Source organism: Tachypleus tridentatus, chromosome 12, assembly GCF_004210375.1.
Source record: "Tachypleus tridentatus isolate NWPU-2018 chromosome 12, ASM421037v1, whole genome shotgun sequence".
NCBI lineage: Eukaryota > Metazoa > Arthropoda > Merostomata > Xiphosura > Limulidae > Tachypleus > Tachypleus tridentatus.
In genome coordinates this window covers 14,494,588-14,514,062 of record NC_134836.1, presented here as the reverse complement: position 1 = coordinate 14,514,062, position 19,475 = coordinate 14,494,588, and the positions used below count along the sequence as shown (strand labels likewise).

Sequence of the window (19,475 nt, the reverse complement as noted above, 5' to 3'; positions counted from 1 at the left end):
AATTATATGGTACAAAAGACAAAAATACACAATAATTAATGAATAAGGCTTTGGTATAATGAATGTAAGAATATATTTTTCTAACTTATATGATCTAAGTTTATTAGGGTTTTTAACTGTGCCTGATAAGAGTTCATTTAGAACAGTTGTTTTTTAGAAAGTTAAGATACAGGCTTTCTCAATACATGACCAAATGAGAATTAGAAAGAATTAACTTTGTATCATAAAGTTTCTCTGTTTATACATGTTTCCCCTGCTCATTTATAGGGATGATTCATATGATTCTTTTATTGCTTAGTTTACAATACATTTGTTTCAAAGATAATGAGTGAATTAAAGTAATTTCTTGACTAAACCTTGGCTAATTTTCTTTACTTTTATAACAGTATTTATATACGTGTATAAAGTGTTATCATAAAAAGATACAGAAAAACCTGTGTGTTTACTACTGTATGTGATAATTTTAATCATTCTTATTACTTAAGGTAATGCTTAGTTATCACATATTTAGTTATAAAAGAAATATTTATAAAATGTACTGTAAGAACTTTCAAATTTGAAACTGTATTTCAAGACGTCATAGATTTCTTTATTCTTGTATAATACTGGATATAAAAAGTAATTAATTAATTTACTTTTCATCTTTTTGTTAGTTGGCCTACAAGAGAAGTCTTGATTAAAATGTGTAATAACCAAGTGTTTGATTCATTTGAAGACTTTGAAAAGACTTGTGCAGAAAGTGAGGATATCACACTGATGATTGGTAAATTTCTTTGTTGTAATATGTAAATATATTTTTTCCAGCTTTTATTAATAAAGAATGTCTGAAGACTCTTTTCAGACTGAACCTAAGCAGTTTTGACATAAACATGTGATCAAGTTTGTATTATTGTGTGTTATAGGTAAAAATCAATTTTAATTATGTGTACAGTTCACTAGATGTCAGTCTGGAGAAACTATTTTATGAAGTGAACCGAGACTTATCTTTAAGTCTATCATTTGTACACTCTGTCACTTATGTTGGTCAAGAACTGGATAGCACAGCTTGGAGCACAGAAAGATCTTCATAAGGATTAAGAAGTTAATTTCAACAGCTAAGTGTTGAGTGAGTTGTGTAAAATGTCAGGTATGGCAAGGATACATGCTTTACCTTATCACCTTCAATCTGATGGTGTGGCAAACAGACTACCAAGTGAATACTTGGGAAGCTTGTTTATGTGCCAGCCAAGTTGACTGGGATGAACACTTGCCATACATGCAATGGAGAAATGTTTTACAGTTGTTCATCAAACATGCTCATGTTCAGACTGGAAATGCTATTACCTGTTGATGTGATGTTTTATTCACAAGTGAGAAGATGTCTCAAAATGTCCACAAAGTGGTTAAAGTTTTTAATGGTTGATGTGCGTAGATTTGTTTAACAACAATTAGAAAAGGTGTTCAAAAACAGAAGAAATACAATGACAAGATCATAAAGGAATTTATCATGCATTACAGAGATTGAATATGGTTGTGGTACATGCTAGCAGCATTGAAACAGTTTGGATCCAGCTGGATTGATCCATAACTTATACTTTGGCAAGTTGTTCCATTAATGTACAAATAAAAGCATATTCATGTTGCACGAAAACACATGGAGCACATTAGTAAGCTGCTTAACCAGAAATCTGATGATAAAACTGACAAGTCAATAGAAGATGATGATGCTGTCTTGAGTGATAATGATTACAGAAAAAGAGATGAGGATACTTAATTGGCTGGTCATCATGAGCCAGATGAGGAGGTGCTGGAGACAGAGATGAAAAACAGTTTCCAACCTTCAGTTTAGTCACTGACATTGACTTCCAATTAATGTCAGTGGAATTAATTAGTGAATTTCACAAGCTAGAACAATAACACTGGTTTACAAAGAAATTTAGGCAAGCACAAAAATAGCTGTTCTAACCTAATTTAGGGGTGCTGAATTCAGATTTGAAATCCGTTTTTACTCATCACCTCTAGTTTTTTAGATATGCATACTGTACATAAAGGCGTATATGCATTCAGGGTTAATTTCTAATATTGTGTGAGTTATGTCTTCTTTTTTAGTTATTATGCAATAAATGTAAGTGATAGCATTACATTATATATATATATATAGCTATATATCAAGACGGATTTTGGCAGTTAAGCGTAGCCAACACGTCTCAATCAACAGCCAGTAGTGCACTGGCAGTCAGCGCAGGAGGTTGGTGTTCCTCGACAATTGTGTTACACAATCTTTTGGGTATATATTTGTATTACAATTTCCAACGATGCACATAATTATTATTGCCTTACATATGATTTAATTTTACTTTGTTTTCTCGGCTTAAACAGTGGAACCTAGTCCTGGAAGATGTAAGGATCACCAGTTTCAGAAATCGGAACAAAGACCTTGCTTCATTTTTCGACATGGAAAACAAGTTGTACTACTGCACAAATGTACCTGGCTTGTTCACTTTCCTTGGTTTGCCACATAATCCTTCAGACTGGCGTCTTTTCATAGACTCTTCCAAGCGAAGTCTCAAGGCTGTGCTTCTGCACAACGGGAATAAATACCCCAGCATTCCCACTGCACACTCTGTCCATCTAAAGGAGTCCTATGACAATATGGAGCTTCTTTTAGAAGCTGTTAAGTACAACCAGTACCAGTGGAGTCTGTGTGGGGACCTCAAGGTCATTGGTCTTCTTATGGGTATGCAAGTGGGCTTCACAAAGTACTGTTGCTTTCTCTTTCTCTGGGATAGTCGAGCTGTATCCCAGCATTACAAGCAGAAAGACTGGGGGTCTAGAAGCACTTTCGTTCCTGGCGAACACAGCGTCAAGGAGAATCCTCTGGTTGACATGAAGAAGGTGCTTTTTCCTCCTCTTCACATCAAGCTTGGTTTGATGAAGAATTTCGTGAAGGCCATGGACAAAAATGGTGCTGCCTTCCAACACTTGTCTACTGTGTTCCCAGGTCTCAGTGCTGCTAAGCTCAAAGAGGGCATCTTTGTCGGACCTCAAATTTGAGAAGTGCTGAAGGATACTGATTTTGAGGAGCTTCTTACCTTAAAGGAACTGAGAGCATGGGAAGCATTTAAGTCAGTCTGTAGTGGTTTCCTTGGTAACACACGCGTACCAAATTACCAAGCCTGTATTGAGAGGTTGCTAAAGACTTATGAGGATATGGGATGCCGAATGTCACTCAAAATTCATTTTCTCCATTCCCACCTCAACTTCTTCCCTCCAAACCTTGGAGCAGTGAGTGATGAGCACGGAGAAAGATTCCACCAAGACATTACGAAGATGGAGAGCAACTATCAAGGCAAGTGGAACCCCAGCATGATGGGAGACTTCTGCTGGATGCTCTTGCGTGACATCCCGGAGGCAAAATACACCAGATCATCTAAGAAAACACACTTCTAACTGTCTGCGGTACTATGAATTGTGTACATTGTGTCATCCAAGTATATTTATTCCGTCAATGTTCTTTATCTATCCTGTTTTTTCTGTAATAAGCTGCTGCAACTGTTGAAATAAGCACGTATATACTCTGTATATACTAAAATGAGACTATTTAAAAGCCAGAAAACTAGAGGTGATAGAGCAAAACTGTTTATAAATTTGAATTCAGCACACCCAAATTAGTAAAAAACACCTATTCACATTCTTGCCTCAGACAAAAAATATTTTTTTGTAAACCAGTGTAATTATGGTGAATGACTAATAACTCACAGGACTTCTGACTACTGCTTTCCAAGCTGTCAAAGTATCTGCCAAAAATCAGATGATAGCTTCTTATTTAGCAGTTAAGACAGCCACTTGCTCGAGTAGTCAGTGATAGAAAAGAAGTAATGAGCCATACTTCCAAGCTACCAAGTGATGTTCACAATACAGTGCAAAATGTTAACCAATTTTTAACAGACTATGTAGTGGAAGAATTGACAATTAGGGCATGGATTTCTATCTTTCATGTGCAAACTTTAAACTCTTTAGCAATTCTCATGAACTATATGTGTGATGATTTGGCAACTTATTTTACTCTAATTAAGCTTTGAAAACATTATAGATCAATGCTTTAAAAATATTTTGCTAAGGTAAATGGATACTTCATCAACACTGACTTCTACAGCATATAAACAAGTTATTTATCTGTCTTGTCTTATCTTGAGTAAGAACATTTACAATCAGAATGAGGAGAGCATGAATGAAATACAATCCCTAGTGTTGTATATTTTATGATAACATGTAAACTATTAGCTACATTAGGACATTTTGTGTTAGACAAAACGGTAAGTATTCACTTTCTTCTTTATTGCATCTGGTTAAAAACCCATTGACAAGCTTCGAGTAGTAGCTGGTTCATTTTATAATACCTCACCTATTTACTGCTGAAAAATTTTAATTTAAATAAACTCTCAAACTTCATCTAAAAAAATCTGCTAATGTTTCTACAACATAAATGATTGTTGATCCACATGAAAGTACACAAATATAATAACAATGTGTTAAATTTGCTATTATTAGTCACAGTTAAGGCAGTCTTGAAACTAAAGTGACCTTATATTTCAATGTTATTTCAAATATATTGAAATGTACAGTAGCACAGAGTTATTGTTTGTCCTATTAATGATATTTTGTAATAACATTAGTGATAAAAAATATATAAGAAATAATCACACAAAATTCTCCAATAATAAACTGATGTTTAATTTCCTATCTGCAATAAAACCAATGCCGCTTAACCCTTTAACTGTGGTTGCTTTAAACAAATGTGGAATTTTTTTAGAGTGTACACAACAGACTCACATTCAACTGCTAGAGATTGACTGTACCCTGTATGGTGAATCAACTAGGAAGTAAGCTGTTTCTACATGCAACAAGGGAGTGGTGTTTTTCTGAATCTATGTTAAGATACAGTAGTAACAGAACAAATATTCATCCTGGCTGATTAAACATTTACTTAAAAATCTTAGTTTGTCCAAATTTTGCCAGTGATCATTTATCACTAAAAAAACTAGTGAAGTTCTTCATGAGAGAATCCAAAGCAAACTGTTATAAACTATTAGAATGTATGGCATTGCATTATGATAATATATATACAAGGTTTGATCAAAAAGTTTTAAGACTTCTTCTGTTACGGGTGACAGTACAGAGGCAGTGAGCTTCACTGAGGTGTGTAAAAAGTGCAAATAGTGATCTACCCCAGAAACAAGCCATTTCTCCAGACCTTATACCTGTGTTGCGAAAAATGTGTTCAAAAACAGACATATCTCTTGCCCATGTTGTAATAAAAATGGAAAGGAAAGAATAGCAATGTGTTGCATCAAGTTTTGTGTGAAAAATTGTAAAAGAGGAACAGAAAATCTCGAAATGTTAAGAACTGCCTTTGTTGATGACTGCTTAAGTAAGGCTCTTGTTTAGCAGTGGATAAAATGCTTCCAAGATGGCCAGGAATTGGTCAAAGATGACTTAATTCTGGGTGACTGTCAACATCTTCACTGATGAAATGGTCACTAAGGTGAAAGAAAAAATTTTAATGTGCCAAGCAGTTAACCAGGCCTTTTATAAAGAGGTCTTAATTTTCTTGAGGGAGAAAGTTAGAAGAAACTGCTGTAAACTGTAGGAGAATGGTCACTGGCTTCTTCAAAATGACATTGTGCCTTCACACACTGCTGTGTCTGCTCAAGAATTTTTGCCAGAAAACAACATTCCTGTAAAACCACATCTCCCATATTCTCCTGACATTGCTCCATGTGAATTTTTTCTGTTCCCAAAAATCAGAATTAAGTCAAAAGGAAAGAAATTTGTTGACATTCTAACCATCCATAATAATGTGAAAGCAGAAGTTAGTCACATAACAGTTGAAGACTTCCAGCATTGCTTCTGAAAATGGCAGGAATGTTGGAACAAGTGTGTATCAGCTGCAAAAGATTACTTTGAAGGGGATAGCATATACTACTAATGTACGTGCATTATTCTTCGGAATAAAACTGAAGTCTTAAGAACTTTTTTATCACATTTTGTATATACACTGCTGGCCAAAATCTTAAGGCCAATGAACATAAAGAAAAAATATGCATTTTGCATTGTTAGACTCAACCACTTATTTGAGTAGAGCTTCAAAAGAAGAAAATAAGAAAAGGGAAAATAAAAATAAACTTTTTTAGCATTTAATAGGGAAAATGTGAACATTATGAAATTAGCCTAAATACTAGCTGGTCAAGCATTGAAGACCATATCAAATAGAAATCCTAAACAGGGTAGGAAATGGCCAACAAAAGGTCTCAGTAGTGAGTTGCATGGCAGTCATTGTGAATAACTTCAAACATTCGCTTTGAAATGGTTGATATAAGCATTTGGAGAAGGCTGGCTGGAATGTTATTCCATTGCTATAGACCTCACTTGCCATTCACCCCCAAACAATTTCAATTGGGTTCAGTTCGGGCGAACACACTAGATTGTCCAAAAGAATCACGTTATTCGCCATGAAAAAGTCCTTTGTCCTGCGGGCATTGTGGATTGCAGCATTCTCCTGCTGAAAGATCCAGTCATTTCATTACAAGCGAGGGCCTTCAGTCAATAAGGATGCTCTCTTCAACATGCCAGTGTAGCCAGCTGCTGTTTGATGCCCCTGTATAACCTGAAGCTCCATTGTTCCATGGAAGGAGAAAGCACCCCAGATCATGATGGAACCTCCTCCACTGTATCGTGTAGAAAATTTCTCCTGTGGGATATCCTTATCGTGCCAGTAATGTTGGAAGCCATCTGGACCACCCAGGTTAATTTTTGTCTCATCAGAGAACAAAACCTTCTTGCACTTTTCTACATCCTATGTTTGGTGCTTTTCAGCAAAGTTTAATCGAGCTATTTTGTGGCGTGGAAGGAGGCGTGGCCTTTGAAGACGTTTATGGTTTTTAAAGCCTTTCTCTCATAAATGCCGTCTTATTGTTCTTGAGCTGCATTCTGCATCCATAAGGGCCTCAATCTGGTTCAACAATTGGCTGGTGTCTTGCTGAACAACCCGTCGAATCCTCCTGCTCAACACCAGCGAAATTTTCTTGGGCCGACCACTTGAAATTCTTATTCCGTGTCCCTCAGGGTTGTTTAAGAAATTTGCAACAGCAGTTTTACTATGCTTAATCTCACCAGCGATGGCACATTGAGAGAGACCTTGCTTTTGCAGCTCGACAATTCTGTCACGTTCAAACTGTCAACTTTTCAGCCTTTGCCATGTTTTTACCCAATGTAACACAGGAGATGTCAGTGGGAGATGTTGACAATGCTAATGCTTGAACACAAATGACTACATTTCGTTACGTGTTGACCAGTTAACGCTTCATTTTAGTATGGTCTTAAACTTTTGACCAGCTAGTATTTAGGCTAATTTCATAGTGTTCATATTTTCCATATTAAATGCGAAAAGGGTTTTTTTTTTTTTTTTTCCCTTTCCTTATTTTCATCTTTTGAAGCTCTACTCAAATAAGTGGTTGAGTCTAACAACACAAAATGCATATTTTTTCTTTATGTTCATTTTGGCCAGCAGTGTATATATATGTGTAGCAGTGTGTATATAACTAAATGTATATGTGTGTGTATGTGTGATTTTACAAACATATATGAACATTAGACACTTGTGAGTGCTGCATAGCATATATGAATCAGTTATGCAAAGAATACAACAATAAGCAACAATGGTATAGAGAAAAAAGATTTTATTTTAATGTTAAGAATTGATGAGTATAAAATTAACTGTGTAACTGTTATTGAAAAATACAATGTAATTAATACTTTCATTAACACCAGTAAGAGAATGTTTTAATTTTTCCATTGAAATTTTCAGCATGTGACAAATTTGCATGAAATAATTTAAAATATCAGAGACTAACATGTCTGAGAGAGAAAACACAGTTTTATCTGGTATTTCTTATAAAGAGTAGTTCAAAAGATATTTCAGGTAGATTAAATGAATATTTATTCATGAGTGAGTGAAATTATCAGTAGAAAATGTTGGGTATAATAACAAATGTAAATTTATTGTACCCAGTGTTTTATTTGGTTCTGAGAGAATAATTTTAAGCTATGTAGGTTAAAATATGTTTCATAAGCACAAAAATTGTACAGAATGTTTTCTTTACATTACTTCATCAGATTGAATTAGATTCATCATCATTTCTAGCAGTGTGAATCTGCAGACATACCACTTAACTACTGTGTTTTAAGTGATAAATTTTATAAATAACATTAGCACCAAATTTGTAAAAAAATAGAAGTGCTAATAGAAAGTCAACACAAGTATTTATGAAGGCTGATGATCAAAGATAATGGTTAGTATCACTTAACCGTGTAGGAACCTTTTCCACTCTCCAACTCATCCTGCCTGCTGAAACTGGGTACTGTCTGCATGACAACTAATAGTATGGAAGACAGTGATGCTGTGTTGAAAAGTATAGCATGTATTTCAATTGTCCATCAATTAGGAATCAGGAAGTTCTTGTATTCTTGATACTTATAATATAATGTGTGTGTACACATGAAGCTCAGAAAAATGTTGACTGATTATTATCTTAATTCATAGTTCATAGCCATGATCATGTGTTACCTCCCTATAATTGCTGCTTTCAGCTGAACTTTTAAACAGTTATAAATCATCCAATCTTGCATTTCAGTCCTGACTTTCTATACACAAGATCTTGTTCTTCAACTAGCCAGCAGGTTTCTTATTTTCTATTCCAATTTTACTGAACATATCCTCAAAATATTTTTCACTGCATGATGAATTGCCAGCCTGATAGAAAAACCAACATCCAAGTGCCAACATCAAAGCTCCTTTGATTTGATGTTGCAGTGCCAATTTTCCATGTAAATATTTGTTGCAATTTGTTCTCACTTGTCTACTTTTTGTTGGTGTGTATATAGGGAGCTTATAATACAACATTATATTATATATGTAAATGTATGGTTATTTTGATTGTGGTTTGCTCTCACTTGAGTAAAAAAGTTTTATTTCAATTTGCTGATTTTAGTATTTTCACATCTGTGAAGAGTTTGTTATGCTGTGTTTTGACTTGGTTTGAAAATAAAAATATTATGTCAGTGTGTTTATTATGAAGGGTTTATTTGTATTTTAACTGTTTATGTTTCGATCTATGTTGTGATTATTAAGTTTTTTAAATTATTTTTTATTTCTATGAAGTGTGTTAGACTATCCCTTCTAAAAAGGGTAGGTCATGGTTAACTTTTGTTTGGGACAGACTGATGTGACTAACCTTGTAACCACAAAATAACCTTTATAATTTTCATACTATAAATTTTAATATTGTACATGTATTTGCACAAAATGTGACAAACTTTTCATTAACATTACAAGTCTTTTGTACATAAAAAATCAATTTTTTTATTTAAGTATTTTTTAAGTTCTAGAATATATGGATTCAGTGTTGACTGCTCTGAGTGAAAACTGATTTTCATGTTAAGATTAAAAAGAGTTCATTTGAAAAATTTCAAATTTCATTTGTTTACTTTCTAAAACACACAAATAAATATCAAACATTTTCTTCAGTATAACTATATATTATCTGTCATTTTCTCTACTCTAACTGCATAATGACTTAATTCATTTAATTTGTAACCACCATGAAAAAATATAAGATAAAGCTAAGTTACTCTTTTTTTTTCTAGAATTACTGCAGATTTTTACAAGAATTAGATTGTTTATTAATTTGTAGAAGCTAATAACTGTCTAAGTCTATTTATGATTCATTTTTGTGTTTCTTTGCTCTTTGAACCTTGTCTAAACAATAATTTCACCACACCAGTTTTAAATCAGTCTGTGAACTTGTAGCTCACATTACTGTGTTGAATAATGTAATAGTGAGCTCTTGTGAGCATATTGTGAAGAATTTATATTATTACTATTTTCCATTATATTAATTAATCAAACTGTTTGTAACCAAATTAGTTTAAGATATTTATATCTTAGTTACCTTTATAATAATAAATAAAGAATTTACATGTAAAACATGAAATATAATACCTAACTTTGACCTCTTGTTTCTTGGGGGATTTTTTTGCTGTCAATTACTAGTACATTCAGTTTTTTATTTACTTAAATAATGCATCTATGAATATAGAATAATAATGTCCACAAAGCCAACAATGTCCTATAACTATTATAATTCAACTGGCTTTTTAAACAAGACAAGAACAACTTAAGTTAATTCTCTTTGCTCCTTGATATAAACACCACAATATAAAATTTCAGTACTCTATACTGAAAACAACACAGCATAAAAAAATTATAAAATTTTAAAAGGACAAAAACAGGAACTTTATAGCCCATCGTGGATGCTCCTTCCAGCTCCCAACTATAACCATGCCCTTACTATTCATATATTCATCCAATCGTTTCTTGAACTCAGTTAAATTTTCTGCCTACCACTCATGGAGGTAGCTCATGCCACAGCCAACTGCTCTGTTTGAAAAGTGATATTGCCTAAACTGCAGACAACTCCTATGCTGCCAAAATCAGAATTGATGACCAGTTTTTCTATTGTTTTTGCTGCTTAGTACAAAAGAGTTTGATAGATCTGTGTTATCAATACCTTTAATAATCTTAAATACCTCAAATCTCCTCTAACTCTTCTCTTCAGAGAGAACAAATTTAGATATTTTTAGTCTGTTCTTATAGGACAATTTCACTATTCCTGGTATCATCCTAGTTGCTCTTCTCCAACAATTCAATATTCTTCTGGAGGAAGGAAGCCCAAAATTGTACACATTACTCTCTAAATGATGCCTTACAGGTGATGTATACAGTGAAACAATAATATCCATTGTTTGGTATTCAATATTTCTATAGATGCTACCCAAAATCCTCATAGCAATATTGCTAGCTACAATACACTGTTTGGATGAGTTAAGTGACTTTTTGATTACAACACCATGTTCTTTTTATTCAACTTCAATATCTAATGTATTCACATTTAAATTGTAACAATAATTTGAATTGTGAAAGCCTACATGCAGCACCTGTGATACAGTTAACCAACCCAAAAGTTATAATGTTATCCAGAACCTTCAAAATTGTTTGTCACTCCAGAGTCAATATGATTAATATAAACCATAAATAGCAGAGGATCCATTATATGTCATTTAATATATTAAAGTGTGGCCTTTCTGTTGGTTATAAATGATATAGAATGTCAGAGAGAACTATTGGCAAGTTTTAAAAGAGAGGATATAACAGTTATTTTCTAGTTTACGACAACATGAATAATTCAGGTTGAAGGCTATATAAATTAGACTTCACCTTAAAAATATCTATGTATAATGAGTTAAATTCTGTACTTCAGAGAGAAGTGGTAAGTAAATTAGAGAAGTGGGAGACCACACAAGCAAATTCATAATTCTCATACTAGGAGACATTGAGGATTTGTTTTAAATATTTTATTTTAAAATAAGAACTTATAACTTATTTAATATTAAGATTTGATTTATTAACTATATTCGATGCATGATAAGTTTATTCATATGAATAGAAAATAAAATAGTTTAATTAAATGTTGAATACAGCTCTATGAAAGGTTGTTACATGCGCATTTGACCTACTCATAGCAAGAGGGTAAAAGAGTGTTTCATATATTTGTGTGTACTTTCATTCTATGTTAAAGGGTTGTCTTTTTGTAAAGCTGTATTTTTCTTTGTTAAAGGGGTTATCAGTATCTGCCAATGAAATGATAACTACAGGCTACAGGCTTTGTATTTTATACAGAAAGAACTAGTCATATGGTGGTGTTTATTACTTATGGATAAAATTGAGGTTTTGTGTTTAGGACAATGTCAGTTTTGATCAGTATGGATATGTACACAGTTCTGCTTGTTATCAATGGGACAGTGGATATCCATGTGGAGAGACAATAAATTCAATTAATCATTGGTCTTGTAGGAAAATTAATGCCCAATATGTTATGCATGTATGCATACTGTTTCTTTGTGGGTTTGTTTTTTTTTTAGCTTTGTGACATGAATAAAAATTGTTATTCACTTTACATCACATATCCAGCCAGTTTTGTCTCAATCATTCAATTGAATAAATTCAGTTTTACTCCAAGAACATCTCACACGACTCTCTTACTATTCACTTGTAGTTTAGAACATACTAAACCTGATTGGGGTCACAATGTGCCAATATTAGTCCCAGTTGTTACTTTATGTAGCTGAGTTCAATCTTGGAAACTGTTTACTTTTTTATGAGATGGTTGTATTAATACTAGCTCTATGAGCATGACTTATAGGAGAGATATTTCTGGATAGTTTTAATCCAGTTATGAAAGGTGGGTGCAATTTTTGCACTTTAATTTCTAACTATGACAGTATCCAGCATTGCTTAAATGAAAATGACTATAGATGTCTTGAAATGTTTGAATAAATCAACCATATTAATTGTTGTTTTTGCAAAAAAATCAAAATTATATCTTTACCCTCTAAGTATTTTGGTTAAAAATCAATAAAAATAACTGTGAAAAAAAAATTGTGCTAAAACTATTTTAATCAAATCAAAAATAGTTACGTTACTCCTACTTTTTGCATGTTCTTTGCATTACATTTCAAGTTTCTAAAGTAAAATTCCCTATCTTTTGGTATCTTGTGTTTTTTTCAGTGTGATCGAGTATCATTTGCAATTATATCTGTATTTTGAGTTTGGAGTTTTAAAAATGTTTGCCATGCAAAGAAATAGACCTACAAAGAAAGAGGTACATTTGTATGTACTTTTTATTTCATTTACCATGTTATTCAGTCTGTTGATTATGTGTGCATCTTTCTTAAAATTATTCATCATCATTAGTCTTAATTTTATTTACAAGTAAAGTTCATTTTAGTTTCTCTTTTGCCACAGTTACATTTTACAACAATGTACGTGTGCTTGAATTTCATTGTACTCTTTCTTTATTAATAACGTATATGTTTTTGTCAGATTTTAAGTTGAGCCTTGTTCCTTTTATTCCACGAACAACAAACAATTACACCTATCCTTCTACATACTAGGTCTGTAAATCTCCCACTATTCCAAAGATCACATAGTTGTGTGCTTTGTTATTTTCTTTAATTTCTGATTTTGTGAGATAGGTTTTTTAAGTATAAGTTATGAAGTATATAAAGCAAAAATTTTCATAGTAGATCAAAATAGTTAATTTATTTAGTAATAATTGTTTTAATCTCAGTTTTTTTGCAAAATATAAATTAACTCATTTTGTTGTCACTTTTTTACAGGAATAATTCCTCCCCAGTCTATGTTTCATAAACAGGAAGAAATGTCCAGAAATGATGAAACTTCACAACAAATGTGTGTATGGGTTATTAAGTTAAGTAATTTAAGACCAGCATGATTTATATGTTCTTTTTATCTACAAGGAAATTAAGTGGATGTTTTAGTATAAGTGATAAATATATTAAGAAGTGTTTGTTTTTTATATACTATGAATTTAATCTTATGCTTACTTTGCTGTTGCAGATATGTGTAATTTGTTTTTTGTCTGAGCAATTATGTGTTGTATTACATTTCAAAACAAAAGATTACTGATTATTTCATATTCATTTAGTAATATATTTGTGAAATCTTTTAATTTTAGACTAAATGGAAGGACATTTAGTTACTTAATTTGATATTCCTACTTATAGTTCAAGTTGATAACAAAGCAACTAATACTGGTGTTTACTGCATAATACTCACTGAGTTACTGGTTCTTACTGTTGCCCAGTAATGCACCAGTTCTTACTTTATTATTGGTTTTCTCATGAAACACAACTGTGGGTATACTGACTAATATTTGAAACTTACTGGTTTATAGTACTGAGAGTTACATTTGTCTTTTTATCAAATGATAACACTTTTCAAATTACAATATTGCTTACTTTTACTATAGACTTATTATTTATCACACAAAAAAGTAAACAGTTTTCAATAATCAACTCTTATGTTAGTTTTATTCATATCTACTCTATAATGTTTTGCATCACTACCTGGACCATTTAAGAAATTATTTTACAACTAGTTATTTACTTGTTGTCTTTATTAGTTCTGCATGGCTTGGCTTGGAGTTATTGGAGGATTGCAATTTCCACAGTGTTTTCACTGACATATCCATGGGTTTTAATGCATCACTATTGTAACTGAACAGAGCCTTTTCCTTTGTCCATCAATCAGTGATGTAGACACACTGTTAAAAGTTAATACATATTGATAGGTACAGCTGAGACTTATCTTTAGTCTCAAAATTAGAAATAGTTTTTCTTGAGACAGTAGCTCTGAAGGAAAAAAAAACAAGTAATGAAATTTTATATTTCTTTTTTATTATCCTTAGTATTTTTATACTTGATTATGGTTTGATTATGGCAAGGAAAATTACAGAGTGCTGAAATAATATACACTGTACTTACAACTTCTTTTTATGAAATGTATAAACTTGAAAAAGTAAGCTTTCATCCAAGTACTTATTAACTGTTGTTTACAATACAAAAATTGTCTATAATATCTGTTGGACAAAATAACATATCAGCACAATTCAAATACCACTTTACACAAAATACAAGAATACTTCAATCGTACCCATACCTTTTGTGCTGTTCAGTTCTTAAACTTAATTCATTGCTAATTATTGTTTTGGAAATGTTGAATATTACTAACAAAAACATTACTAACTACTTTATCAGGAATGTAGTGCTGCCAGAACTCACACATGTACCAGAGCACCATTCTGACATCTGAAATTAAAATTTATTACAGAAATTTCACAAACTAAAAATGTGTATATAAAAAAATAAGTTATTCAGTTTACAACCAAAATTAAACATTTTTTATATCCAAACTCTCAGGATGTAATAGAACACAGACTGTTCAACGCACACCTTTAACTTCCCCTCAAGAGCTGGCATCAAATGCCATGCAACATTTTTGGTTGAGAGGCAGGAGTGAGAAAATTAAAATAGTGAATATTTTCTTGCCATACATCATTAACACACACAAGTATGGTATTACAACACTTCATAAAATGCATGTGATAGTTGTATGATGTGCTTAGTACATACAAATTTCTTAAAAGGCTCACTATTTAGAAAATATATGATGAATGTCACCTTTGTTTTTCATGTTGGCAGCAGTACCAAAGTTGTGACACTATTGTTGCTAAACCTGATGGTGAAGGAGAATAGAATGCTGGTATATATGGTTGTTTTGTTGTTTTCTCCTTACTGCTTAATTTAACTGAACAGTGGTGTAGTAAAGATGTAACAAAATTAGGAAAATTACTCATAAAAAGCATAAAATTGAATCCAAAGCTCAAGAACTTCCAAGGATGTAAGGTGATTCCTAAATCCTAGCAATAATGGATGTGTCTGTGGTTCACATTTCCTTACTTTGGTTGATCAAAAAAATAAACCTTGCCCACTCACTTTTAATTTTACACATACAATTTTGAGGAAGTTGAGTTGTGCATTTTTTCTTGATAATATATGCTTATTTAGTTTATTACTAATGTAAGTAGTCTCAAATAGCTAGTGCTACTTACATTTTGTTTATTTAAAGTGGAATTACAGAAATGAAAGTTGTATTTTTAGTATGAAATCTTTACCCTGATTTAGCACTACACTACTGCATGTTATCATTATGTTTCTTCACTAAAGAAAATTTGAAAAGCACAGGATCCAGGAACTTAGCCAAGGTAGAAAACTTGAGGGTGAAGTTGCTACTGTGAAATGAAGCACTACTCATCTAACAGTTTAATGATGTATTTGTGTACATTAATTATTAAATTTTCACAGAAATATACTTCTTAGATGTCAGAGGCACATGACTTCAACATAGAAGTCACTTTATATAAATTGCTATAAACTTTCCCGTTTACACTATTTATTAATTTATCCCAATCATCAATTCTCATTCACCTGTATATGAAACAGTTTTAAGATAGTGTCATTCCTGACCTAAGATTTGGCTTTAATATGTCCGGAGTACATACATAATATACTACAATCAAGAGTCAAGATTTCATGTATCACCTAAATGCATAAAATCCAGCAATAAAAGTTGCACTAGAAACTCAAACTAGATAAAGACAAAAACTTCTGTTCTCAAATATGTTATTCACAGAGCTACATAATTTATATATAACATACATTTACACAAAATCCACAGATTGTGGTAAATTCCTCAGCAGTAAATCAAACTACCACGGAACTGCAAAAATGGGCATCATAGATGTATATTTTTATAATTAACAAGAGTTATAATACAAAAGCTAAAAATAATAAAAAGAAAGAAAAACACATCATTACAACAATCCTTGGAGAGACTTTCTATAAACAATAAGATAAACACCAAGAATAAACAGAAATACAATTATGGCACACAACCATGTTTCCCTATTTCAGAAGTCTCTCAGAAATATAGAGAGGATTTGAAAGCAACATCAGAACAGTATTTAGATGTCACAATAAAATATGAATGCAGTTATTACACACCAAATCATATAAAAACCAAGTGGAGGGCAAAAACACCATTTACAACATATTTTGCAAATATGACATCCCAGTACATTGGAGAAACAACAAAGGTAAAAATTTAGGAGCATTATAGATATATATATACACGACATTGTGATACTGATCTGTTTGATATAGTCCATCTGTCCAACTGAATCAACCTTGTATAAAAGTCAATAAAACCTGGATATCTCTTTTTTTCAAGCCATTAAAATAGTTAGCTTGGTTAAGATCTAATGTAGGGGAAGAGACTGTAATCAAGTGGACATCACATCAGTTTTTTTTAACAATAAAGCTCAAGATTGGATCTGAGTCTCTACAACTTAAATAATCTTTTTAAGGGCTCTCCTGAAAACACTAGCAAATTATTAGCTAAAACCAATTTAGTAATTACTATCTAGTAATAAAAAATAACTAATTAATAATTAGACTAAGCTGATTGTTTGAGCTTTTAATAAATTATATTCAATTACCCTAGCCATACCATACATGCATACTTCAGAATGATACTAGATTTATGTCTGAATGCAAAGAAACTATAAAGTTTCAGCCATTCTCTGTACTATATAGCACAGCCAAATCATCATAAGCTTCACCAAATGTCAGTGGCTGGATGTGGCCTCCTATCAACATTTTAAAAAAGTACAATTTTTTGGGGTGGCTGTGAAGTTAACTTTAATAAAACTTTTGTGTAGTCTGGCTTGATGATGGGATCATTACAACAAAAGTGCTAATTGTAGAGGATGTTGCACAAACTTGTAGATCTTGATGAGTGTAATTTGTGGTAGGTAGAAGCACAAAATAGTTTAGAAGCTATGTTCAGTACTGTGATACTTGAACTAGCTATAGTCAATTTTTTATGTTCTTTGTTTTAGCCATATCTGGCTGTAGCAGGTATGTCTAAGGTTATAATAGTCCAGTCCCAATATTTAAGAAATTATACAAGTGCAGAAAGCCTTTGGTTTAATGTGATTTTGCATATTGTCATTTGCCTCTACACTGAGGCACAAAATTAAGTAAAACTTTAATTTAAGAAGAAACTTGAATGATAGTTACCTCTCATCCATATAAATATCATTAATATATTTTACACTATAATTAGGGTGTGGTTTTAAAAATTCCTTGCATGTGATAATTTCATGTTTTCATTTCATGCAGTAATTTTGATTATTTAGTTTTCTTGCTTGCTGTAGTGAAGACTTACATTAACCATAGTGAAATTGCAATAGCATGAAAGTTTATTTTTCATGTTGAATTTATTTACTACCCATCACACAACATTCATAATATTCTCACCTGTATTTTTGAATAAGAATGACTATATAAGTAAACCAGCTTACACAGTATTTACCAGTAAAATTCAGCTTGACATTTGTAGAAATCAATAATAATCACAAGCTAGAATTTCCAGAACTGTTTCATCTTTAATGGTATTAAATGCAAATTTTGTCAGTGTACTATGTCAGGTTATTATAAGTTGAACAATATACCTTTTTGTATAAAGGCATTTTTATTAAAATTAATTTGTTACAAAAATGTATGAGGACAAAAGATTTACTCAAACTATACTTTTTAGTCTTTAGAGAATAGGTCCACAAAAAAAGGTTTTTATATTGATATGATATGCAGAATTATCTATGTGATAAAAAATTAATGTATTTTAACTTAAAAATTTATTATTATGCCATAATTTTATGCTTAAATTTATTTTTATGAAAGATTCTCTGTGTATATATATGTCTTTTCTTACAGTGGTCCTGTTACATATCTTGTGTATTTTCATACTGTACATTGTTTTATGCCCAGTGATTATACCTCTCGCCATTTTCCAAGTTTTAAAAATAAAGATATGATGTGGATATGAAATGATAATTGCTTTTTAATAGGCTTTATACTTTTTTTATATTACTTCATAATGTTTTGAAGTTTCTTTTATGATATTAAATATTTTAATAAATTACTTTTGTTTGTTTTTGGGACAACAGTGGGCTCACTACCAAAACTATATCCACCTCCTAGTAGTTTACAGTATTCTCAACAAGAAGCAGGTGAACTTGGCCAGCGAGTGGATAGCCTTAGGACAACTGAGATTAAAATCAGCTGTGAATTTTCAAAAGCATGTGGAATAGATAAAATATCTCATATGCTCAAAAGAAGCATTTCTCTTTGACTGAGCTATTTCATAGATTGCATTACATTTATAAAGAGAGAGAAATTGTATTTAAATTTCAGAAATAACTTCAAAAGTGGTTGATTTTTTTTTAAGTGTAGTATTTAAGGTTCATTACATTTGGTTTGATCTAATGTCTAAACATGTAATTAAATATTTGTAAATATATTTTAGTGCTATATATGACAAATATGTACTTACTTCATTAACTGCCGTTTAAACTTGATTTATGAGCATATAAAGTGAACTAAAAGTTTATTTTTAACAACAGTTATCCTACATGCTAATTAGGATATTAAATGGATAATGTAAATATCTGATACTTTTTAATGTATTAAGCATTAACTAAGTATATTTAATTCTGTCAAAGTAGTGTATTTCATAGTTTTACTGTACCTGCTTTTGATAGCTTGTTACGGGTTTTTGAATATATTGTTTGTTTTTTATTTTGAAGTATTACATCTTTTGTTTGCAATGTATATTTAATTCTTTAATGTGTAACAGAAAATTATTAAAGTTTTGAAATATGATAATGTTGAAAACTTTAGTTACATTGTTTAACAGTCAGAAATAATCTATTTATTTTATAAGAAATGGAAAATATATTATTTGTATAAATAAATGTAATTATCAGAAAATTTTCAGGTGTAATTATGAAAATGACCAATGATATCATTTAGATGTCTGCTTTTTAAGGAAGCACAATAAAACAATTTTGGATGTTTTATTTTAGATAATCATAATCCAGTGTCAGTGGATAGTA

The 19,475-nt window shown here is 31.6% G+C and overlaps 1 protein-coding gene across 4 annotated transcripts in view; it reads left to right on the top strand.

Annotated features, from left to right (window-relative positions):
- The window catches only part of LOC143234883 (centriolar satellite-associated tubulin polyglutamylase complex regulator 1-like), a 43,638-nt gene extending 24,393 nt beyond the window's left edge, over positions 1 to 19,245 (top strand). For 3 of the 4 annotated variants that reach the window (XM_076472578.1, XM_076472576.1, XM_076472577.1), the window contains 3 exons: positions 654 to 763; positions 13,276 to 13,348; positions 18,528 to 19,245. In XM_076472578.1, coding sequence (XP_076328693.1) covers positions 654 to 763; positions 13,276 to 13,348; positions 18,528 to 18,561 — 217 coding nt within the window. In that variant the 3' untranslated portion in view covers positions 18,562 to 19,245. Of the gene's footprint in view, positions 1 to 653; positions 764 to 8,672; positions 8,866 to 13,275; positions 13,349 to 18,527 lie in introns of all 4 variants that reach the window. The other variant, XR_013018848.1, reaches the window with a different exon arrangement.
- Positions 19,246 to 19,475: the final 230 nt, after the last annotated feature.